Source organism: Macrobrachium nipponense, chromosome 7 (assembly GCF_015104395.2).
Source record: "Macrobrachium nipponense isolate FS-2020 chromosome 7, ASM1510439v2, whole genome shotgun sequence".
In the NCBI taxonomy this organism is placed as follows: domain Eukaryota; kingdom Metazoa; phylum Arthropoda; class Malacostraca; order Decapoda; family Palaemonidae; genus Macrobrachium; species Macrobrachium nipponense.
The window spans coordinates 105,248,064-105,275,342 of NC_061109.1; the positions used below are offsets into that span (position 1 = coordinate 105,248,064).

At 36.8% G+C, this 27,279-nt stretch overlaps 1 protein-coding gene across 2 annotated transcripts in view; it reads right to left on the reverse strand.

Moving 5' to 3' along the window:
- LOC135217138 (cGMP-dependent protein kinase, isozyme 2 forms cD4/T1/T3A/T3B-like) overlaps positions 1-27,279 on the reverse strand; it is a 679,403-nt gene that overhangs the window by 65,786 nt on the left and 586,338 nt on the right. For both annotated transcript variants that reach the window (XM_064252849.1, XM_064252848.1), the window contains 2 exons: positions 9,288-9,401; positions 8,791-8,896 (listed from right to left, as the gene is read on the reverse strand). In XM_064252849.1, the coding sequence (XP_064108919.1) occupies positions 8,791-8,896; positions 9,288-9,401 (220 nt within the window). The remainder of the gene's footprint in view (positions 1-8,790; positions 8,897-9,287; positions 9,402-27,279) is intronic.

Sequence of the window (27,279 nt, forward strand, 5' to 3'; positions counted from 1 at the left end):
TCAACAAATAAATCACCTGCCAACAAGAAAGGAAAATACTTTAGACCTAGTATTTGTGAACGAGATGAATTATGTTAAAGAAATAATAGTTTATAAATGCGAATATTTCAGACCATAATGTCATAGAATTAACAGTTCATTCCAAAGCAAGTGAAAATAGAGATAAGCAAGAAATGAAAAAGTGGGAAGGATATGGAAAATACAACTTCTACAGTATATAAAATGGTCAGAAATTAATGAAGAATTAACAAAGATTGGGATAACATTTTCGTAAGTGATGACATAAGGGTAATACGGAGATATTATATAAAATATTGGAGAAAATAGTGGAAAAATATATACCGAAGAAGAAAAGTAAACATCATTCATGCATACCAAGAGACAGAAGGATCTTGTTCCAGAAAATCAGAAAGTGGAAAAAAGGTCTTGCAAAAGAAAAAAATGCATGGAAAGTTATAGAACTAAAAAGTAAGATAGAAAATGCAGAACAAAAGATTATACAATCAAAAGAAAATGAAAACGGGACTTGGAAGAAAAAACCCTATTAAATATCAAGCAAAACCCCAAGCTATTATACTCATATGCGAAGAAGATGAATAAAAGAAGAATAGAAATAGGCCCTCTGAGAATTGAAGGGAGATTAACGAATGAAAAAAAGGAAATTTGCAACATACTGGCAGAACGATATAAGAGAGAATTCACCCCTAGAATAGATAATGAAGATAATGATATAGAAGTAAGGGATGAAAATAGTGAATATTTAGCTGACATAGATATTAAGAAGCTGATAGTTGTGTCCAGGCTATTAATGAAATTAAAAATGGAGCTGCTGCAGGGCCTGATGGAATTCCTGCTATTTTGTTAAAGAAAGTAGTTCATTCTATCGCAAAGCCACTTGCAATATTATTAAGACAAAGTGTAGATACAGGCAAGATTTATGAGGAGCACAAATTAGCATATATTACCCCTACTTTCAAAAGTGGATCAAGACTAGAGGCAAGTAATTATAGGCCTGTGAGTCTAACATCACATATTATGAAAGTGTATGAAAGGGTAATGAAGAAAAATATTATGAAACATTTAATAAAAATAATTTGTTTAATAAAGGACAACATGGTTTCGTACCCGGAAAAAGTACACAAACCCAACTGTTAGTCCACCGTGAGAACATATTCAAAAATATGAAAAGCGGAAATGAAACAGATGTGGTTTATTTAGACTTTGCAAAAGCTTTTGATAAAGTAGACCATAATATATTAGCGAAGAAAATTAGAAAACACAATATCGTGGATAAAGTAGGAAGATGGTTAAAAGAATTTTTACACAACAGAAAACAGATAGTTATTGCAAACGACGAGAATCGGATGAAGTCAAGGTAATATCCGGTGTGCCGCAAGGTACGGTGTTAGCTGCAATACTGTTTGTTATTATGATTGAAGACATAGACAATAATGTGAAGGATTCGGTAGTGAGTAGTTTCGCAGATGACACAAGAATAAGTAGAGAAATTACTTGTGATGAAGATAGGAACGCTCTACAAAGAGACCTTAACAAAGTATATGATTGGGCAGAGGTAAATAGGATGGTATTTAACTCTGATAAATTGAATCAATAAATTATGGAGACAGAGAAAGAAAGCTATATGCATATAAGGGACCTAATAATGAGACCATCACAAATAAGGAAGCAGTTAAAAGACCTTGGTGTGATGATGAATAGGAACATGTTATGCAATGATCAAATAGCAACTCTGTTGGCAAAATGTAAAGCAAAAATGGGAATGTTGTTACGGCACTTCAAAACAAGAAAAGCTGAACACACGATTATGCTTTATAAAACATATGTTCGTAGTCCACTTGAATATTGCAATATGATATGGTACCCACACTATCAAAAGGATATTGCACAAATATAGAGTGTACAAAGGTCCTTTACAGCTAGAATAGAAGAAGTTAAGGACCTAGACTACTGGGAAAGACTACAATTCTTAAAATTATATAGTCTAGAAAGGAGAAGAGAACGCTACATGATAATTCAGGCATGGAAACAGATAGAAGGAATAGCAGAAAATATCATGGAACTAAAAATATCAGAAAGAGCAAGCAGAGGTAGATTAATAGTGCCCAAAACTATACCAGGAAAAATAAGGAAAGCACACAGGACATTAATCCACTACGCACCAGCATCGATAATGCAGCGTCTATTCAATGCGTTGCCAGCTCATCTGAGGAATATATCAGGAGTGAGCGTAGATGTGTTTAAGAATAAGCTCGACAAATATCTAAACTGCATCCCAGACCATCCAAGATTGGAAGATGCAAAATATACCGGAAGATGTACTAGCAACTCTCTGGTAGACATTAGAGGTGCCTCACACTGAGGGACCTGGGGCAACCCGAACAAGATGTAAGGTCTGTAAGGTAAGGTAAGGTTATCAACAAATCTGAGTTCTATTTTGCCATATGTAAATTGCTCTAGTTATTTAACCCTTTTCTATTTTTTTTTTCCTATCCCTACGTCCCGACGTGACCAGTATAACCAAAACTGTTCTTTGCTGGCCATCTCCTCCTCACCTAGAGTGAAACCACAATATCCTTGGCCTGACGAAAGACGGGTGATCACGTGATTATGATCCTACATAAAAAAAAAAAAAAAAAAAAAAAAAAACCTTGATGTACGTTGTCCCGTTCCAACTTATAAAGACTCTGAGGACGTTCCATTTCTACTAACACAGAATCTGATGGCCTGTCATTCCAACTGATACGGAATCTGGAGTATCTAATTACCTGTGATAATCAATCTGATGGTGATTCATACGTAACCGAAAGCATTTCGTCCCAAGCAATATAGAATCCGTGGATATGTCAGGCCAAATGATACAGCCTACAGGTATTGGGAAAACAAGTATTTACCATTTCTAAATGTTGGTTTACCTTAGAAATATTCGCCGTGTTTGGCTCAATGAAGCCATGGAGCCGTAGTATGCGCAAAGGCCAACTTGTTTCGTAACGTTGTCGGTCTGGCTCAATGGAGCCATAGCATACTCAACGCCCTCCTCGTTACGTAATTAAAATCTCGCGCAGTTTCCCGATGTGAAGCTCCTCTACGTTTATGTAACTTCTATTTTTGTTTACAGATACCAGAGCCAAAAAATGTGGCCACTTGGACGGCCAGCTCATTCCAGATACCAACAACTATGAAAATGTTCTTCATTATATTTTTTATGCCCTTTACAATTAAATTCGCGACCCGATGTATGAGTAAACACACAAGCAAAATGAATAGTAAGTGTGATTAATGACGAGGAAATGCCTGGGTAAAAGCTGGGAATTTCTAGACAGAAGAGGCTGTCTTGCATGAAGTGCGTTGATTCCGGAAGACTTGAGAGTAATGGGAACACTGTCAGTGCGTTACATAAACATCGCCTAAACCAGATAAAAATATAACGTCGAAAATTCAGATTGCATGGGGTAGGCAGTAGTTTGTTACGAGCTATCCGAGACAAAGCTTGTGAGAGAGAGAGAGAGAGAGAGAGAGAGAGAGAGAGAGAGAGAGAGAGAGAGAGAGAGAGAGAATGTGCTGTCACGAATGTTTAGCTTGAGAGAAGGCTGAATCAAGTCTACGGATGGAAGAATGTGTAGAGAAAAAGGAAACAATAAGCTAGACCTCGTGGGCACCAATTAGTGGGGCTAAGCAAGTTGACAAAGACTGTTACCCGCATAAGGATACGGGAGGCGCCAAAGATCAGAGATCCATTTTAGTGTAGATGATAAGAAAACAGTGGTCAACATGTACAGGAAAGAAACGGCCCAAATGTCCTGAAGGGGCACCACCATATTTAAAATGAAGGTGAATTTTCGAATAAAAAGAATATTAATTCTCAGTAAGGTACAATCGCTTGGATTAATTCATGATTCCCGTAGCATTTAATTTCCCAGCCGTTTCTCCCTCTTTCAGAGACATAATCCACAGACGACGCATTGTTCAACAACATCCATATAAGAGAACGCGACTGCTGGCAACAGGAATAACTCAAGGCCATACAGATAAATATTAATGAAACCAAAACTAAAAAAAATCTTTCTGTCTTGACAGAAACGAACTGAATTTATTTATTACCCACAAAAGTATCTAAATTTTATCACATATCAAAATTAAAATCTCATATAAACAATCTCAGAATGGCGAAAATAGTTTTATATAATACCTTCGAACTTATTCAAGCAGATAAAATGTCTATCACTGCCTAAGTGAGGTTTCCGAACACAGCAGATAAAAATAAAAATAAAAAAAATCCAAAGAAAAAGAACTTAGCTTCAATTTATTCACAGATATTCGATGATTTTTATAACTAAGCGGGTTCTTGTATATACCACATCCCCAGTCATCTAAAGACACAAGATTTCAATAGAAAAAAATCGAAGCAATTTTTCCTTCGAATTAAGATGTATTTCGTAAATGATTTCCATTTTAATAAAAAAAAAATACCATGGAGTTAAGAGAAAATACATTTTATAGTGTATAAAAGTATCTTCATAATTTCAAATATATTCACTGTCAGTCAATGCAGATTAGTTGAGAGAGAGAGAGAGAGAGAGAGAGAGAGAGAGAGAGAGAGAGAGAGAGAGAGAGAGAGAGAGAGAGAGAAGGTATTCAGAACAACAAAATTATTTCATTCTGATCTATTAAACCTTGTTATGAAGAAGGTAACACCTAACATAGCAGGTATCCCACTGCCAGATTCTAAATAAAAGTATCAACACGTGTCGAATTGTAACAAAGGACTGACAATATAAATACAATTACTATGAATAAATTTTCAACTGACCGCGGTGGTTGCGGTTGCCCTTTATTCCTTCGGCAGCAAAAAAATAAAATAAAAAAATAAATAAAAATAAAAAATAAACAGTTTCACTGACAGGTTGCGTTCATGCTCCTGGTAACAGCGAAGGGGCTGACGAACATACAAATGAGCCGGGGTTGACCTTTGATTCATGATATCCGAGTAACCGAAGGGAGAAGTTTGCGCTCGGAATTTATGACGTTGAATTCGGAGGTTAGCGAGTTCGTCCAAGTAAAAAGTAAAGAATCTTTAGTATTCTTCTATCAGACAAAAAGAATATTCAATTTAATTAAGAGTGATACAAAACGACCAACATCGAAATATACATCAATTCAGACTGACAAAACTATTACAGCTAAGAATTCAAAACAACTTAATTAATCAAATCCTCAGCATAGAAACTTGACTGCCTTGACCAACAAAATTAAACAACGGATCATTTTTCTCCGTTTTACAAAAAAGCTACATCAACTTCTCGTAATTTGAAACTTGTGGCTGGGTGACATAAATTTAAAGATCTCTAAAGCTGGTGATGTCCCCAGTATTACAGTATACCATTCTGGCCACAACATTCCAGCTTTAGCAAAAGTCTTGTCATATTTCATTTCTTCCCGTTTCCCTCTTATGTGTACACGAACATATGCACACACAAAATATGTCCATATTTATCCACGTTCACTTATACGCTTTTCTCAGACAGTACTTACAAACGAGGTCTGAAACACCATTGCATTTTTGTTCATTCCAAACTACAACCAACCACATTCGAATGACTCCCAGGTATATAATTTATTACTTCTGTCAATAAAAAGATTCTCACGATCTTACAACGCAATGAAGGGTCAGCAATAAGCAATATTTAACAAGTGCCTACGAGTGTAAAAGTACATTTGCTGAAGGTCGAGTGCAAAAAATTTATGCATTACACTAGCATCTCTCATGGCCACATCCTGGAAGAAAAAGCCAAGAACATGACTGACATGCAAATCATCTGTCTTCATGTCAAACCAAAGGTAACATGTCACGTTTCTATTAATGATACTGTAGAAAACCAAATAGAATGTAAATTATAATAAAGAATAGGTTACACAAAAAGCATATTAGACAAATCTAACGAAAACGTCAGTGTACATACATACAAACATATATATATATATATATATATATATTATATATATATATATATATAGATAGATAGATAGATAGATAGATAGATAGATAGATAGATAGATAGATAGATAGATAGATTGTGTGCGCGCGTTTATCTGTAATCTAAAAATTCGCCTCTTTTCATTTGATACTTGTTTTACTAAATATTTTCAAAGCATCCACATATCACATGAAGAATCTCGGAGACGAATAGAGTGGGAAAACTAAATATACTCAATTACAACCAAAAAAATTAGTAAAGAACATTCTTTGCGGTAAGGAACCGTTAGTAATGCAAAAATGTCCAAAAAATTTCTCAATTTATCAATTTTTCAACTCATGCTACACATAAGCTCTTAAAACACTTGCTGCTACATTATCTTAGACTAATTATGACACAAACTTCTTTAAACTAGTGTTAAAGACCTTTTGATTTTGTTGCCAACTCATCTTTCAAACACAAACTGGGAAAAAGTTGGAACTTTAACAAACCATTCTTTGGCTTGAGAGATAATTAGAAATGGCGTGAAAATGAAATCGCATCCTAAATGAGGAACATTCTTAATCGAGGAAATGGAGTTCAAATCTCTATAGGCCGGACAAGTTAGCTAGATGTTGCAGCAATTAAACGCTTTAGAATATTATGGCACGAAAGCTGCTTACCCATGATCCATTTGCCTGTCCTCTTATCTTTATAAGAGCTCAGGCTACACAACTGAGAGAGAGAGAGAGAGAGAGAGAGAGAGAGAGAGAGAGAGAGAGAGAGAGAGAGACTTTTCCAGCAGCAGCCGTGCCATACAATAAAATTATATTATTGTCCAAATTGAATGAAGAGTAAAAAAAATAAACAGCTGTGTATCATAACCACTGAATTTGACGTGTTGGTAAGACTATGATGCATCGGAATAAATAACAAACACATGTGAACTATATTACAGAAATTACAAACTTGCTAACTAATACGCCGAAAATCTTATCAAGAACAAATAATCAATAGATAGCATTAAAATAAAATTTAAGACAGTTCCGCTGCTAAATGAAAGGAACGATTCATATCCGTAAATACTACCAGGTATACGTGTGTGTGTGTACGTGCGCGTGTGTATGTGAGCTGGAGGTGCATTCATTCGAAGGCCGCCATAAAAGACCTCAATTACGAGGACATAACATAACGGCCATCTATTATCACCACCGCCTCCTACTCCTCCTTTTCGTCCTCCAGCTCCTATCACTCCCACCTCCACCCCCCCCCCCCCACCCACCTCCCCCGCCCCCCCCACCTAAACAGTCCTTTCCTTCTCAACCGCTACTAAAACCAAAATACAACCAAAATACAACCTCCCAGACGACTCCTTCCCTGTCCACAACCACTCTTGCAAAACACCAACAGCAACAAAGGTTTGTGGCGATCGGGAAAAGATACACACTTGTAATGGATATGTAAACAGGCATGACCAATGTAAGAAGATAAAAATGAATCACGTAAACTTTCTGGAACAATTCACAGGGCAATCAACACAGATTACTGAAGCCGAAATTAAATACTTCTCTGACAATACTAGGAAAAAGCATCAAAACATTTGTGATATTATCAAGGGAACGAAACGGTAAGAATGTAAATGTGACGAATAATCAGTGAGAGAGAGAGAGAGAGAGAGAGAGAGAGAGAGAGAGAGAGAGAGAGAGAGATACTAAGTTTAGGATAACATAAGAACAAGGATGCAATTCAGGAACAAGAAGTCATCCAGGCCTGTATCAATTTAGTCCTGTCGAATCCATCTGTTTGGTGGGAAACTCGCAACTGCCCGAATGGGCAATACCGGATGCCGTTTCTCATTATTTTTTTGTCCTTTCCATGTTTAACGTGCCATTAGTCGTCATTACGAGAGTCTTGGAAAAGGAGCTAGATAAATTTATTTTTTATAAGATTGCAGGAATGCTCTTTTCTTGAAACTTCTTACAATAGCCAGAGAGAGAGAGAGAGAGAGAGAGAGAGAGAGAGAGAGAGAGAGAGAGAGAGAGAGAGAGAGAGAGAGAGAGAGATCGTTCTGGTTAGAAATTGTTACTCATATGAAGAAAATATGTTTACAACCCTAGATACGACGAAAAACAACGAATTCGGTTACAAATCCCTAAAAACGGTAAGTATACATGAACGTACGAAAAGTGAGAGAGAGAGAGAGAGAGAGAGAGAGAGAGAGAGAGAGAGAGAGAGATGGGGGGAGGGGAGACAGACTGTAACTCATGTCGTAAAGTAACAGTAATAAAAACCTAAAGGAAAATACATTAGTTTTTATCATAATCGAAGAATCGTTACAGACTAGACTGGCAAAATACTCTAAGGAAGGTTTGCGCCTACTTTCACTAATCAAACCACGCTACTTGCGTCTATAGAGATATGGATGACGATGCATAAGACAATCAGCACTGCATAAAACTTACTGTTCACTGAGAAATAACTCAGTTAATTACTTTCTAACCTGCGGCACTAAAAATGTTAAAATCTAAATCTCCAATATTTATATAGAAGCCAAACAATTTGGTAAAATATTTAACGATCAGGAATATGTGTAAGGTTAACCGTCACCGTTAACGTATAAATAATACAAAGGAATTTCAAGCATATGATAAGAGACTGAAAAGGCACACATAAAAGAGGTCTATGAAACAACAAAACACTCTAGAACAAGTCTCATAAAAAGGGATACTTTTCGGGTTATTCAACACACGGAGAGAGAGAGAGAGAGAGAGAGAGAGAGAGAGAGAGAGAGAGAGAGAGAGAGAGATATTTCTCTTACCTCTTGAGGAAGTTGGTGTACTCCGCCTGCCTGATGAGTCCCGTCCTCATCATGATGGTCTGGAAACATTTGCGGTCGATTGCGAAGAGTTTGCAACCGGTGGCGGCTGTTCAGAAGTAAATAGATGTTAAAGCAACCGCAACCAACACATGACAAGACGCCTTTACAAATGTATGTATGTATTACTAAATACAAGGGATGAATTTCTACTAAAGAACATTATCCACGTCTGTACCTGATCACAATAATACTTACTGAATGCACTAAGTAAAAAAATATTACCAAGCACAAAATATCGAAATCAAAACTAAAAGCAAGGCTTACTCTTTACAATAAAAAAAAAAGTCACCTAACATAACTGCAAATATATTCAAGCTGATATATACTATCTATTTTATTTCAAACAATCGTTTAAATTCATTGCCAGTATGTTTGAGTCTCAGATAAAATCACTTTGAACCAAAAAAAAGGTTGTTTGTTCTCAATTACACACTGACCTTTTATGGTGGCTGTGCGCTTGCAGTTGTAGAGGATGGCAAGTTCGCCAAACACTTTTCCTGGCGACATGTAACATAGCAGCTTTCCTTCTTTGCTAACTTCCACGCGACCCTCTGTTAAGAAAGAAAATATATTTTAAATACTACCGAAATGCAGAAAATATTTCAAAATTAATTTTCAACACCTATAGGACATCTCTCAAGGAAGCTTACACTTCTATTGCAAATACAACTAACTGAGTCACATTAAATTATTTCTATAGACAAAAATATTAGACAAAGAAATTAAAAAAAAGAAAAAATGAAAGTTATCGAACTCAATAATGCTCCTAACCTAACTTACCCATTCAAAATTTACTATGTCTGAATCGCAGTTAACATATGAATGCTTTATTAAGGAATTTATGCTGCTCTTTTTGGCAGAGGGGTCATTCTGGCACCATGCCCGGGCACAAAAGCAAAAAAGCAATGCCCTCGGGCTGCCCCATCTACTCTGCATCACCATTTCCCAGTCTTAATTATTTTCCTTTTTAAAGAAAAAGCATATCACAGTTTCTCTTGTTCCCCTAATTTTTTGGTTTTCACTTCTTTGTGCCCATGTGGCTAATATCTGTAAACAAAAATATGTATTCTAACTTATAATTTCTTTTACTTTCTGTTAACTTTTTTTTACCATACTGACCATCCATTTTTAGGAAGGTTGGTAATACAATCATTCGTATATTATTTTACTATTTTATAAAAATCCTTAATATATATCTCTAAAAATAAATAAAAATCTTTATTGCCTCTCTAAAAATAAAGTCAGATTAGCTAACAGATGCCATGACTTGAACTGGCACACATTCTCGAAAGACTTCTTTAGGCCAAGACCAACAACTCGTTTTTATTTGCTTTGTTTGCACTTTTTCTTACGGTATTACTAACATTGGAGGAAACTTTCAAGGTTGATACCAACCTTCCGTTATGATAAAGAAAATATTTTTACAAACGTATATACATTTCTCTCTCTCTCTCTCTCTCTCTCTCACGTAATGCAAAAGTTATATGATCTGTATCCGCATTAGAGACATAAGACTGTAATGCATTTCAAAGTAGTTACTTATTAATTACCTGCATTACAGAATCCACAAGAACGGCACTTATGCTTATTAGAGCATACAGTTGACGTTTTTCTATAGCTATTCAGTCTTTTTTTTTATTTCAGTAGAATGTACGTAATTATGTAAAGCAATATGCCAAAATCGTATAACATGAAACCAAACAGAAAATCATTCACTATTAATTAATAAAAGAAAAGGAATGTTTTCCAGGAAAATTCGAGTTTGTTGCAAGTCGGAATGAATCCCATCGACCCAGTCTTATTCAAGAAGGATTTAATAACTTATTCAAGAAGGATTTAATAACAGTTGACCGTCCAAGCAGAAATGAGGACGTGATGACTGTATTAGGTGTTAATGAAAATCAAGCAAAAACTCCAGAACAACCGTTCAGAAGCGAATCTGGGTTTGATAAACAAAACAATACCAGAAAAGGTCAAACACTAATTAAAAGAACAACTGACATTTATGAAATGCAATCTTCGAAGGTATGAAGATCAAGTTAACGACCTACTCAGACCTTCATTCCCGTTTGCAAGATGTTGCAATGACATGTTATTTCCAATCAAGTGAGTTACCTCTTTCAAAAGGTGCTTCTTGTGGGTCTCATAACGATTTGATAAAGAACCTGTGACGTGACGTATTGCAGTCAAGTTACAGCTCTCTAACACACATATATACCCACACACTGCGTTGATGATTACCGTCATTGCCACGCCAGTGTACATAAGGTGTACTCTCTCTCTCTCTCTCTCTCTCTCTCTCTCTCTCTCTCTCTCTCTCCTCTCTCTCTTTTATCAATGGGAAACCTTATACTGCTAGACTACGGAAAGTCAGGTATAATGTACCTTTAACAGGGGTAAAGGTAACTCTACTAAACTTTTAAAATGTCTGTAATCGCTCATATTCATCCAAGCGACCTCAATTGTTGACCCAGTAGGTCACGGAGACCCAATACATTACGGGGTAACTTTATCTTTTAATATCGCCTGAACGTCAATGAAATCTTGAATGATCAAACTAAGAACATTGCAAATGACAATAATACATCAAGAAGTGATGCCTATGATGAAGACTCAAACCTTGGATTATCAGTAAAATCGAATAATCTTAAACCTTGGATTATCAGTAAAATCGAATAATCTTAAACCTTGGATTATCAGTAAAATCGAATAATCTTAAACCTTGGATTATCAGTAAAATCGAATAATCTTAAACCTTGGATTATCAGTAAAATACAATAACCTTAAACTTTATCAGTAAAATCGAATAAACATAAACCTTAGATTATCAGTAAATTCTAATAATCTTAAACCTTGGATTATCAGTAAAATCGAATAATCTTGAAACTTGGATTATCAGTAAAATCGAATAATCTTAAACCTTGGGTTATCAGGAAAATCAAATAATCTTAAACTTTTGATTATCAGTAAAATCGAATAAACTTGAACCTTGGATTATCAGTAAAATCGAATACACTTGAACCTTGGATTATCAGGAAAATCAAATAATCTTAAACATTGGATTATCATGAAAATCCAATAACCTTAAATCTTGGAATACCAATAATCTTAAATCTTGGATTATCAGTAAGATCGAATAATCTTAAACCTTGGATTATCAGTAAAATCGAATAATCTTAAATCTTGGATTATCAGTAAGATCGAATAATCTTGAACATTCCATTATCAGTAAAATCGAATAATCTTAAACCTTGGATTATCAGTAAAATCGAATAATCTTGAACCTTGGATTATCAGTAAAATCGAATAACCTTAAACCTTGGATTATCAGTAAAATCCAATAATCTTAAACCTTGGATTATCAGTAAAATACAATAATCTTAAACCTTGGATTACCAGTAAAATCCAATAATCTTAAACCTTGAATTATCAGTAAATTCCAATAATCTTACACCTTAGATTATCATTAAAATAAAATAACAGTTCAAGCTGCGTCTCTTCCATATAGTATATAATCGCAGATGAACGGTAATTTAGAAACTAAATCAGCACACCAACTCGACACCAAACAGGTTACTTATAACCGTTTACAGTCAAGTCTAGTAACCAACCACCTCTCTGAACAGTTATATAAATAGAGACAACAATGACTAAATTTGGCAATTTTACACGTGACTCCGCAACAATACTACTGTACTTCTTATTACTTTATTTTTTTTTAACGTTTTCTAACCCTCAACGAAGGGCAACTACGATTATGATCAACCCAATCATAATTCAGAGCTAAATTCTACCCAATCTTATCTTATAGAAGGCAGTTTATGAGTAAATATAACAAAAGTGTCTTTCTTAAAATTAGAGCAGAGTTTCAGACAAGATCAACTGGAACTCCTGAGCTTATTCGGGTGTTATCCATCTCAATTAATATCTCCACAGAATGAGAATTTCACCGTGTTCGCTGATCGTGATGATCAGTCGGTACTATTCTAATGGCCTATAATGAGCAACCCTGCCAAAAATCAGTACTCCAATGTATATTGCCTTCCCAGAAAGTCAGTTAAATTATTTCTGAATCGGGGAAATCCTACTCTCAACACTGAACCACATCAAGTGGCGTTATTTGTGTGTGATCTAGAACGATGACAAAAGAGGCGTCGGTCGGACGGCCAGACCTGGTCTGCAGTGGCCTTGAGAAATCAGGCGAGGGCGTTGGTCGTCCACTTCCCTCTCGCCCCCCCCCCCCCCCCCGCCCCCCCCCCCCCCCCCCCCCCCCCTCCCTCACACACACTCCGAGAAGGCTGAGGCAATGTGGAGGGAGCACAAGGTAAGGATGAGGTTCCAAGGCGAAGGTGTTACAAGTGTATCTATGAAAAAAATTCTTGCTTCCAGTAAAGGCTTTTCGATGCAACACATAAGAAATAACACGCCGAATGTGCGTTTTCACATACTTTGCCACGAAAAGAAGGGAAACCGTAGTAGCAAATAAACAAATAAACAAATAACACTCTTTCATAACCCTTTATAAAGTAATATCTAGGTAAGTCGATGGCCAATTTAACAGGCTATACTCCTTGAAATTCTGCAGCCAGCTGGTGACTTTCAGACCTTTACGTTTCATCTTAGAACGTCTGAATCCAACGTTTTATGTATAAAAGACGCATCTATATCTCATCAAAAAATTTAATTCAGTGAAAACTCACCCCCTTTAACATTTCAGAATGGAATAAAACTTTTGTTATTCATCAACAAAGGTACCTTACATGAAAAAATAAACTTTATGAAAACAAATGAAATTGTAAGTCTTCATTAACTACACACACTACTTGTAAATTTTCACAAAGGAACAAAAGAATAAAAATTCTTTTGCACGGTTCTAAATACGGCTAAAAACTGGAAGAACTTGAGAAACAGAAAATTCCAGTAGATTACCAACACAATAGTAACACCAGGCCATCCTTCGAGTTGATCTGTATATCGTCTGAACTGGTTACCGAGAGTCGTGATACCAGTTCTGACTCTGAACTTCACATCATGCTAGACCGAGTTAGAATTGCAGCCTGTGGTATGAAGGGTCATGGCTGACCTGACCGGTAGCATAACAATCTTGGTTCATCTGGAATGCGATCTGAGAACGTATCTCACGTCTGCTTGCGTTTGCGCACTGACTGATTTGGTATTTTGGTGAATACGGAGGAAGAAGTTTCCACAGAAAATGTGTCTATGAGTGCTCAAGACAAACAAGAAATTTAAGCTACATTACGAAATAGTTGTTGATGGGAGATAAAATCACCTAAAATAATCTAAGTTCAAAATTATGGTACAACTGAAGTAGACAGTCTCCGATTTATTTATTGTCATGGTAATTTTGAAGTAATACGTTACCTGGTATTGTAATCGTAAAACGTTTCAGTTCAAAAATGCAATGGACAAAACACGTTTTCTTCGCCAAGATTCTGGAAATCATTCTAATTCCCTCTAGTTTGTAGGATGGAGAAACGATGCAGGTGAGCAGTAGTCTGTGACTGGTTTAATCCACACCCATTGTGAGTACGTTATATGATACTGATAGTATCTCTTTTAGGAGAAGTTCTCAGCAACCAAGCCGAATATTTGTGAGAATGTTGTTATTGTTTAAAGAAGCCGACCACATCAGATCTGCCTAGATAATGACAAGGTTCTTTCATTTCAGAATATTTCGTAATTACTTTTCCATCCGGATCAAGATGCTGGGTGACACTTCCTGACATCTTACCAAAATATAGACATTCTTACTTATTTCCATTAAAGACGGCGTTGTTTTCGGTGGCCAGAGAAAAAACGACTCCTTTGCAATTTGAAGCTGCTCGTAATTTTCCTAAGATTCATACTATTGAGACGCGATAATCGTAAATGAAGGTGGATTAAGTGAAAAAAAAATTTTATGGCTGTAGTGAGTTGCAATGATCACGATGATGAAAAGGAATACATGAAACAACTTGGGTTGGTTTGGTTAATGATCCATTAATTTGACTGCAAATTTTTGTTACCATTTCCGACTGACTTACCAACTGAGATCCCGTTGATTTCCCTCAAATACAACCATGACGGTTAGGGTATAGTATTTACCAATGTTAGATTTTTCATGGTCACTTTCCAGAAGAGACCATCAAAAGATTTTCATCATATATGTGGATGGCAAAGACCAATACCATTTCAGGATGCATCTCTTACTATTGAATTTCTAATTACGAGTAGTCTACCTATTCTAAAGGTTTTTGTGCCGTCGGCATAGGCTAAAGATTTGCCTCGTATCAATAACAGTGGTCAGGTACCGTTGCTGGGGTCATTTTAAAGTAAACTTCCAATGCAGAAATGTCATCCATGAACTTGATATTGTGTTGTGTCGTAGGTTCTTGTTATTCATAACGCAAAATGCTAGTTGGCCCTTTTTATATTCGAATCAAACGTTGAATATACTGAAGCGTGATAGAACCTTGAAGATGATGATGATGATGATGAGTAACCTTTACTTGGACAGGAATAAATTGCCAAACGACATCCAACAAACAAGAGAGAGAGAGAGAGAGAGAGAGAGAGACTTATATAATTAGGTAAGAGGATTTTTTAACTACTTTAATAAAGGAAAATTAAATTGCTTAAGTTGCAAGAATAATAAATACCTTTTTCATTTTATTTCAAAATCACATATGCATACTTAATAGATAGATAATGTAACCAACACAATAAAAATTAATCTTTTTGAAGGCCATTATGACGGGAAAACTGGTGTCATTATATTCCACCGGGTTGAAGAAAAGAATAAGAGAAAAACGCTTATTAAGCTATCGAAACTAAACAAGTATAAAACTCTACGGAGTCAAACAACAGTAAGACACAAACCACTTAGGGAAGACCCTTATCATACAATCTGAGCCAAGACGCATGTGTTATCCCTCGAACCGGGTGCAGTTTTAGGAATGGGTTTTGGGGGTGAGCGTAACATCCCCGTTTCTAATAACATGCCCATAAAAGTTCTATTCTCGATGGTCATCCTTACGAACCGATAACATAGATGTTTATTGTTCCAACCCAGACTTCCATAAACTACAAAGTCTCTAACGCTGCTCTCAGGGATCATCCGGGCTACACTGCTCACGAAACACTAATCTTAAATTATGTAAAAACTTTCCAATTTTTATTCTTGACTTGATTGCCTTCATTATTATCGCATAGGATGTTTTTTTTTTCTTACAATAAAGACGTCGGTGATTTAAATCACAGTCTCAGCCAACACGTTAATGACAGGGCGGTGAGGTTACGGCTTAGGAAATGTAATTATTGTGACTTGAGCAATTTACTACTTCCAAGTAACAAAAAATAAGAATTTTTGAAAAGCATTTGAATTTCAGAAAAATGGTTTATAATACATTTGAATTTAATGCAAGTTAATTATAAATCATTGAATTAACTGGTTACTGCGAGACGAAATATGATACATTCTATTGAAAAGCACAGAAAACAAAACTTCACTTCTAATCATGTAAACAAAAGGACGCAATCGGGAGCAAAGGATGACAGAAGCATACTCGCACGCGTACGTACCGACACGTACGGAGAGCATTACGACATGCTGATGATAGTGCTCACAAACGTCTTCATAAAAAATCTTCCTTCCCCTTCCTGTAAAACCTATAGAAGGTAGAGTAATGGAACGTAGTGCGAAACAGGAGACGATAGGGTGTGGTCGCTTCCTCTTCGTAGAATTCTTAGAGTCGTGGGCCAAGCAATAATACAATGGCGTTTTTCAATTCAACGTATATGAAAGCAAGTATGATCAATGTAGATTTTTTTCGGGAGTAACATTTTTCCCGAGAATAAATTCGGCACGAGGGCGAGTGTACTAGAATTTTGACCTCATATTTGCGAAGGGCGAGGGAAGGGGAGCAAAGAGGAGAAATGGACAGATGAACCCATCGAAGGCCGCCACCGGCCACCAATGGAACGTTAATGGCGAGCAATGACATCGCTACGAGGCACACGGAGCAATATATTTTACTTCACTTCCACTTAACTTACAAAGTTAACGCGTAACGATATGGTTACCATAACCACCTATACTATCACTTCCGTATAGCGATAACCTTGCAGCCGATAGCGTAGCGCAAGGGGTGAAAGTTTACCCTAGTCGATAAAATCTTATACTTCTAAAGCAACGAAATATAAAACACGAGTGTTTGGGAGGAAGACTGTGCCCAGCACAAAATATTTTCATTGTTTAAATAAACAACTGTTAAATTAAGGAAATTCTAATACAAAAGAAGCAACAATTTTATGACATCCTGGAAGTCAAACAAAATAACTTCAAGTCAACGTAATTGCAACGTTACTTTTAAAACAGAGCCAACTTGAGAGAGAGAGAGAGAGAGAGAGAGAGAGAGAGAGAGAGAGAGCAAATGCTTTCCTAAATTACACCCCTGAGCACAAAGGACGCTACACTCCAGGCCACGAGTCCTAATCTCACCTCTTCGCCATGTCCTTGCCAAGGTCGGCCATGATGAACTCAAGATGATAAAAGAGTCGGAAGGGGCAGGGGAAGGGGGAGTCAAAGGAGGCCTTACTGAAGTATTAAAAAGCATTTCCCGCCTTTGAGCGGGAGAGGATGATTAACAATCATGAATCATCTAAGCCGAAGGCATTGGAGGCGGTGCCGTAATTTAAAGCATCACCACTAGGCACAGCGAGTTCATGCCAGCTCAACCCTTCCATATCTTTTGGAACCAGATCCTAATTTATTAACCATTGCGGCAGGTCAGTGATCGCAAGATTCGACAGGCCATCACACATGCAAACATTTTCCATTTACAGTAAATCTGCGGGAGCTTCTTGTCGCCATATTTTTAGGAATAAGAAACTTAAAATAGTCACCCATGCCTTTATGATATTCTGAAATACGGTAGCTAACTTGAAATACAAATCTACAATATGAAAAAATCATAGCATTCCCACTAGACATTTTAAAATGATGCGTACTACTGCACTCAACTCACAATCATCATTACTATCTATTTATCAAAAGTTTTCAGTTTGAAAAGAAATGACGAATATATGACAGAATGAAACCACAGCTTTAGATCTGAATACGTGGTTTCTCGAGCTGTAAATCATCAAAATTGTTTCCAATTAGCAACCACAGAAATCCAAGGTATGATTCCTGTTCAGCGTGTCTAATTTACGTATGTTCAGGACTGTATTTCTTTCGTGATTGATGGCAAAATGTCATTTCAATGGTCATTGACCTGCACTCAAAAAGAAATGGACTTCCTTTAAAACAATTAAAGTTCTCATTGTTGTTATTTATTAAATTCGTACATTAAAATACCAATAGGTTACGAAGCTACTATAAACAGCTCAAGCAAATTCCCCCCCCCCCCCCCCCACGACACGCTTTGAACACCAGCAAAACTAACTATTTTGCAAATACTTAATGTACATACGGAGAGATTAATTATCTCGTAAACGACAATTAATTACTTTTGTTAAATGGAATACAACAGAATACGCACATAATTATACATATAGTAGTTCTTTTTGTCAATTTGAAGAAATAAAACAGCACTCTCACAACATTAAATAATTTCCGTTTCCGACGAACCTTCTATACGGGGCTTCTCAGACCACATATAACTTTTTTAGTTTTTAATGCAGTATTTAATTCATTAATAGTGAAAAAGAAAGTCAAACTAGGAACTTATGGCTTCAGGTATATATGACAAAAAAAAAAACCGTGTGAATTTCATTTCTGGTTAAGAAATAGTAACGTACCAATTCCGTCAAAGAAGACGCCAAAACTGTAGTCAATCTGCAGCTGAACATTTGTTACAGAAAAAGTAAATTAACGGATGAACAATGCTCATTTTGGAGGGATGAGGAACAATGAACTGGACAAGACACAGAATGACTTGCTCAGTTTGGTCTCTTTCAAAGTTTCTTTACATTTCCGTTCCTTCGAGAGACTGACTGGCAGTTGTCGGCAGCTATTACTACAAAAGCCAGTATACACAACACAAGTCATTCACTTATCCTCATGAAAACTAGAAAGGGCGATAGGAGAATGCAAGACTCCGTCATGGCAACTGGCAAAAATCTTTTCTTTCATCAACAACAACGACAATAATAATAATAATAAATATAATAATCATTATCTTCACGAATGGATCCGATTTTAACATGTAGGGGGGAACACTTATTGGGTGACTGTCTCGAGATAATAATAAAATCTACATCGGCGAAGAGCTGATGTCGTGGCCTTGGCGGAAAAATGCGTCGCACTGCCATCGACTCCTCCAATCACTTCATCATCTGGAGGGAGGGGGGGAGGGGAGGGGACAAAAGTTTCAACCAAATGTCTTCAAAATCCATTTGTATGTCTTCACGAAATGATATTGTTAAAGGTGAAAACGGATAGATGAAGCTTTGACGTGATTTATATCAAATATAAGTTCTATCCTCATCTCTAACAACAAAAAACTGATCGTTTGGTGTTCATTCAATGTTTTCCCCAATTTACACAGAAATATTTAAAAGTAATCACGTGAAACTGCTGACACACTGAGAGAGAGAGAGAGAGAGAGAGAGAGAGAGAGAGAGAGAGAGAGAGAGAGCGAGCAAAACTAGCCAAAAACAAACATTTTAAAGAATGTTATCCAGAGTCACCCGACGTCTCTTTTTCACTATTTTGGGAAAATCGTTCGTTGGGTTTTACAAAATCATATGAACAGACAGACAGGCAGACAACCCTAACTGAGCACTACCACTCCTTAATGAGGCTAATAAACTGTAAGAAGAATCAGCATGGCTATCTTACAGACTTTCCCCAATCGGGGTTGTAAGTCATTAAAATGCCACTCAGTAATTATATCACTGGGGAACATCAGCAGGACTTTGTGGTAGTTATTCCAAAAAGAGTTCGCAACAGCTCAACTCTACAGATCTTTATCTGCGAACACTGAAAGTTGTCCCGGGTTACAGACCGTGTTTGACAACCCGATTCCAGAGGATACAAAGTCGCCCATGGATTCACGAGAGGTAAGAAAAGTAGCATTCCTTGACAGATTTAAAGGCTTCGTGCTGGCAAAGCGCGGTTTCAATCATCCAAATACGAATATTTCATAATCAAGGCAACACGAAACATAAAATGTCAGTGATCTCTTATCAACGTCACTTATAACCGTCTTGAATCATCCTCTTCTAGTTTCCTTCTGCTATTCATCCTCTGCGAAAGGGAAAACTGATACATTATTTTACATGAAAAAGCAGGGTATAGATCAATAAATTTGGCTATAAATCAGAGGAAAATTTTTATCAAAGGAGGATCTGCGGCGACTTTATGACTGTCATCACGTGAATACTCCTCTCACGTTTCGAACAGTTATCGATCATTGTAAACATTTATGGAACTTGTTCGTGGAATAACATGAAATATAACGTTGTCCAGGGTAAATCAGAAAGGAAAAAAAATAAAATAAGAAGAAGAAGAAGAAGAAGAAGAAGAAGAAGAAGAAGAAGAAGAAAGAACGAAGAAGAAGAAGAAGAAGAAGAAGAAGAAGAAGAAGAAGAAAGAAAGAATACGACATGATTTAAGAAGCAAAAGGGATATTTGTATGTCTGTACTGCGCAAAATTTCATGCAACTAAATATTTACGTTCGTAATGGTATCAAAATAACCCATACTTTAATTCTTCCTTCCTGAAAAAGATTGCGTGAATAAGTTTTTTTATGCAGAAAAAGGTTCATCTCTCATCAACTTATTTTGGTGGGATTAAGAACGGGTGCCATTTTGAAACCTTTTTCTCGTATTTCTCTCTGTATTTAAGCCTTTGATGTCCCGTTTAAAGAAATAAATAAATTCACATTGTTTCTTCTCCTCTTGCTTATTTCCTCAGGAAATACTTCACGAAGTTCTGGAGTATTAAAACAAATTCGCTTCACTGATATAAGAGGACTTATCTGCAAACTCTGATTTGTAAAATCTAAAATTTCATATGAAACCTTGATGTAATTTGTTAAGGTGCGGGGTGTAAACTATATTCCATTACCATTAAATAATAATTCAAAATTATCAGTGAACCACCATGCAAGGACAGTTGGACACCGTTGAAAAAAGCACACTGATTTGTATAACATTATGAAATAAAAATTTCATTGACACTGACATAAATAATCGGACTTTGATATTCAATATGATTTTCACTGGTTCCCTTGAAAGGAAGAGCCTATGTTGGAGACTTTAATTTGCAAATGATTACTTTCGTGTCTAAAGACCTTGTTTTAATTACTCTCACCCAGTGGAAAGCCATGACTTGTATCACCTTAATAACCCTAACGTTTTTCTCAGGAATAGTTAATTTAATTCCCTGTTATTCTTGCTCTTGTGGGTGGGATGACTTGTACTTGCTGCGCTCTCTCCCTCTCAAGTTCTTGCTCTGGATTGGGAACACGCCTTGATCTTGCCTCTTGTTCTCCAAGTCGCGATCTCGAGCCAGCGAATTAGGTCAAGTTTAGGCCGGTCTCTCTTGTGGCAGAGCGTCTTGGTGGAACCATTCTCCTTTCTGTTCGTATTGTTCTAGAGGACTCACAACGAAGCATCACAAGCAAAGTAATCCAATAACTATTTCGAGAAATGCAAGCATATATTCACCATTTTTTTCAATAGTAAAAAGTAAAAGAGCTCAAATTTTTTGAAGTTCGAAAGAAGAGTATAAGTCGGCGAATCCGTAAACAAATTAACGGATTAGTATCTTACGATTGATAAACTGGGAACAAAGGAACCCTTTAGTTAAATCAGCCTCTACTCAATATGGAAGATATAGACTAATAAAGATAGCTAACATTTCTGAACTTCTAAACCGATAAAAAAATCAAGAAGCATTTATGAAAAGCCTTTGATATAATTTAGTTCTTCGCACAGGATCAAAATTATTTTCAGTTTCTTGGGAAAGGCGTCCATGTTCGATGCTGCTACAAAATGCAATTACGATATTACTTTCATTTACTAAAATTTGAGAGCCGGGAATTCGCTCATTTTGAAAGAAACATTAACTACAGGGAAAATGGCTTCTTTGGGATTTTAGATATTCTGAATCGCAACTTTCTAGTTATGTATAGACAGAGCCAAATCTTCACACATAGTATTCCTTATGAGTGCATACGTATAAGTATAAGGCAACTGCATTTGGGAACCCAAACAGCCCTCTGATTCAATTCAAGAAGCAAGTCATATCCCATCTCTAAATAACTCAATCTTATTGAAATTCATCATCGTCAATTTAATGAAAAAAAGAACGTCAAGTTTATGTGACCCATATAATGCCTCCAGCAGAGTCACCTTTACCGTTAAGCTACCTTTGGCTTTGGAAACAAGTGAAACCTAAATCAAGAATAAGGCCCACTTCACAGCCCTGGCAAGGATGGGTTTACGACCTGCAGAGAGTGGCCTTTAAGGGCAGTCGTTTGTGAAATTATCACGTTCTGGCAAACCATATGTGGAAAGCTGTGAAAGAAGACGTCCTTTTCACAAATTTTTCTCCATAAAGTAACCTGGAGTATCTCACAATTCAATCCAGCCTACAGCAAAATAATAACGGACTCGTGACCCAAAACGAATTACTCTTGTTCAGCTCACAACGAAACTAGATTTCCTGATTTTTACATAATTGCAAATATAGGACATCGTCAGTTTACGATTATTACAATACATTTCTATACACTGCTGTTTCTTTCCCACCTCATCCCATTTTTCTTATTTCAATACTTAACCGCGGGGTAAATAGCATTATATACTCGTACTTATATCCAGATATCTTTCTTTAGTGATTTTTATGAAAGTGTTATATATTTCTGAAAATGTATGTATGTATGTATGTATGCATATACATACATAAATTTGTGTATATATAAACATACATATGCACACATATATATATGAGTAAGTAAATTTTATGATCAACAGTAAAAAAAAAATTACATATTGCACAAATTCTGAAATCTGGAATCAAGAAGTAGAACAGAGTCAGAACAGGCTGAAAGAGAAAGCAAGGAACTGTGAAACCTCGAGAGCCTCACAAAGATAGGCAAGACCTCAACTGCAATAACATGACACAGCTCCAACAATACATTTAAGTCACTTACGAGAGGAGAAACGTTACTGGCATTTTGAAATTTTTTGATAAAATCAGTCACACGACGTCACAATCAAAAGAATAAACAACTTTACAAATACTGCATAGATACAAACACATCTGCAATTGTGTACCTGTTCATAAATGTCACAGGCAATAATCAATATACAAATGAATAGGAGGAGAATGTTCAATACATGTAAAGTAAAGGAATTCATGAAAGGATTTCATAGTCTTAATACCAACATTATCGAAAGTAAACGCCAATTAAACATAATAGACTGAATTCAAAAAGCTTCGGCCAAATAAAATGCAAAATTCCCTTTCTTGCTTAGCTGACCCGATTAATTCAACGAGACCCGAATAAAACATCCTTTCCCTCGGTGTTTTCCTCATAACCCATCCGGCCAGATTCGTAATGAACGACCAGAAAACGCTCCGACGGACACAATGTCATGGGTTAAAAGTTCTTGTGCAAAAGCCTCGCTGGTCACGGCAATGGTTGTGTCAAAATTCCATGCGACCAGTGATCTGGGCCAAAGACTGTAACACTGGTCGCTAAATGGCAACCAAATCGTTGCTGTGTTAAGAAATACAATGGTTGAAGGAACTCGGTTTATGCGAAGAACGAAGCAAAATTCGCCGACGTTCGCAGAATGCTTAGGATATTTTTCTGCAACCTACTAAATGAGGCGAAAACGTTCCTTCTAGTCTCGAAATACTTATGGGTCATGAAGCTACAATTACAAATCTACCTCTCCGTATGGGATAAACTCATGGTCTAATACGACATTAATTATGATAATTCAAAGTAATTGGTAGCTTGCGACCCAAGCTTGGTCACACAAAAAGATACTTTACTTCTCCAAAGACGAGAGAGAGAGAGAGAGAGAGAGAGAGAGATCAAAATTAGCAGTGTAGTGTCCTGCTTTCTTAGAGATAATGCAGTCTGATGATCACACAGAACTTCAGACTATTTTTTTTAATGCTGGGCAATCCTATACGTTACAGAACTTTACACGAAGAGACGATTCTTTGGCAAAAGTAACCTTATTACAAAGTACAGTGGAAGTATCCTTGTAGCAATTTCTTACTCGAGACTCGGTACCTAAGGACCAGGAGTAGGTCAGTTTGCTGCAGTTTCAATACCTTTTAATTTGTAAGTGTTGTAATTACGTTTCGATAAGGGCGGGGTTCCATTTTGCAACATCGCTCCGCTACCGTTCTCGCCATGGGAAAACAACTTTCGTTCGTCAGCGGACCAACAACACAACAAACCCATCAGGGAAACGACGATGCAGTCAATTTCCTCCATGCTCGACAATAACATATCTCACCCGAACAGGTTGACGTCAGATTAGACGTGAAATTTTCTTGTCACGATTTCATTCTTTTTGCAGTTTCCGTACAGCTCAACACATTCGATGAAAACGAAATCGTTACCCGTCTCAAAATAATTCGTTATCCGACTTTTTGAATATACAGCTAAGCTTAAGAAACCCAATGTGTGCCTAGTCTAATGCAATTGGATCCGGTTATTTGAATCTGTGCACTTCCATAAAGATGCAATTAACAAATACTCAATAAACTGAAATAAAAAGGACAATATGAAAGCTACAAAGCTCTAGCATAACGAACATTTCTTGTTACTATTCTCAACTCCACATAAGTGAAGTCATTTTCCGGTTTGACCCGAGTTGGGAATGACCCATCTGAACAGGTGAGGCCAAGAGATTATAAAAAGCGACAGCGGGACGAGAGGGGTGAGAGGGAGGGAGGGCCGGAGATACCCAATGCAGGAGAAGAGACAGGGCAAGGCAAAATTCAAGAAAGGGAGGAGTGGGTGTTGGCAGATGAGGGTGAAGGTAAGGAGAAAGGGAGTAGGAGGAGGAGAAGGGGAAGGGGGGTGGGGGGGTTAAATCTGGGTCACAATGCCCAGGCGATTATGTGGCAACACCCCCAACCTTTGACCTCAAACTGATAACCAGACAAGCTATTACTTTGAAAGCAAGACTTTATCGCGAGGGTCTGTGATTTCTGTATCATCTAAGGCTCTCCAAATCCTGATAATTCGTGCTCATTCGTACCGGTTCCCAGAAGCACAAAGGATTTAAAGCTCAGTGAAAGTAAATTTACTCTCGGTATGAAATGAAGAGTTCGTTCATATGAAATTTGATAAAAAACGAAAAAAAAAAAATCACCATCACTCCAAGACATGACTGACGTTCCTCGAAAATCTTCAGCTTATCGTGACATAGAACGATGTCAAAAACTATAAATACTAAATCCCGATTGATCCAGGTAATTAATGCGAATCTTTTAATGAGAAATCTTAAAACTACTGCTGACTTCAACAAGTCACGATTGTTGGCCATCCGACCAATCTTCTCACGCCAGGTATTCGCCTCAGTTACCAAACAATGGAAAAATTTCAGTGAAACCTAATATCCCTCTGCAATATAAATTGACATATTATAACTTAACAGACACGAGGGGCAAATGAATGAATGACTATTAGAGAGAGAGAGAGAGAGAGAGAGAGAGAGAGAGAGAGAGAGAGAGAGAGAGAGAGAGAGAGAGAGAGAGAGAGAAGTTTGGCTTGAATTAGGTACCAAGAAGTACATTCTGTCACTAATGTATCACAAACCTAATATTATCATATCTCCGCATCAAGACCAGCAATTCAGTTACCACAGAAATTTAAAAATAAAAATGAGAAAAAATGTCATACCACAAATTTTACAGCCAATAACGAATACCAAGGGAATTAAAATATATAAGAATTCTTCATTCCCAACCCTTCTTTTGTTTTTCAAAAATTAAATTACATCCTAATGTAACATTCGGAAGCAAACTGATTTTCCTTTTTCGCCACGTAATCAACATACATTAAAATTCACTTTAAAACTTCCACTCCTCAAGGTAACGATCTACACCTAATAGATGTGTTAAATCTCGGATCAAATGAAAGTTTCTTTAGGATTCGTTTACAAGGTGCCAAACCACTCTCGCCGAACAAATGAGATCAAGAAACCACTTAACGTCTTGCCTTGAAGGCTTGGTATGAAACATCATTGTATTGCATTTATCTGGTGCAAAGTAGAATGCGACACACCCACTACGATATCGTCCTTAAGATGTCTAAACAATGTGCAAAAACTAGAACGTCCATAAATCTTTCTTATACAACAAAATATCTATGTGTATATGCATATATACATTGTGTATACATACATACATACATACATACATACATACATACATACATACATACATACATGTGTGTGTGCGCTTATATTATTAGTATTTAAAATAATTCTACGAATGAACGATACAAGATAAAAAAGGAGAGAAAAAAGATACAGGTGATACCGTTGTGGGATAAGAAAAGAGGTCTTAAATATGAACAGAGGCAAGAATGGGCGATATTTGCATACTATACATTTTTAACTAGAAACACTGAAGAGAAGAAGCACAAACTGGTAAAAGATCATGTCAGCTTTATATGAAGGAAACTGAAAGTAAGTGAGCGAGGTAAGGTGAAAAATTAAAGCTGGAGAGATGCTGGAAGAAAGGGAGTGGTTCATTCTTTTGGTTATCGGGATCAGATGTAATGGATGATAGGATAATAATACGATCAAAGCGGAGAGGAGTCACAGAATAAATGTATCAAGGATACTGCAAAATCTTTAGAAAAGAAGAGAAGTGTCTCTGGAAGCAATATATTAATAAGTAAAGGAATTTCTAAGCATGTGAAGTGTGGACGCTGAATGCCGAAGCTGTTGAGATGAAATGCTCGCATAGTGTATGAGGAAGAAAACGTACTGAAAGGGTGAGGAAGTGGAGATAGCGAAGAAGCGAGAAAGTATACGAGATAGAGCAGAATTGTGCAGTGAGTACAGGAGATTCGATAATATGTGCTTTCATACTAAATATCCAGCAGCCCTTCCTGGGCCACCCTCTCCTCGCTCCTCCAATCTGGAATTCTCAATGGCCTGGTATTCAAGTCATCATATCCACAGGTAGACGAGCACCTTCTAGAGGGCGGTGCACCACTTGGTGGAGAAAATGACCTCTTAAATGTCATATAAGCTTCATTTTGAGGCCGAAAGCAACCACATACATATCAGATCTGTTTTTTATGGTGGACAGCCATCACAATGGTAGTAAGCAGTGCGACCAATGCCAATTGTTCTGGAGTACAGGTAAAATATACCCAAAACAGGGAAACGCCTAGCGAAAGGTTGTAGGGTATTTAGTGGGAAGATGCGTC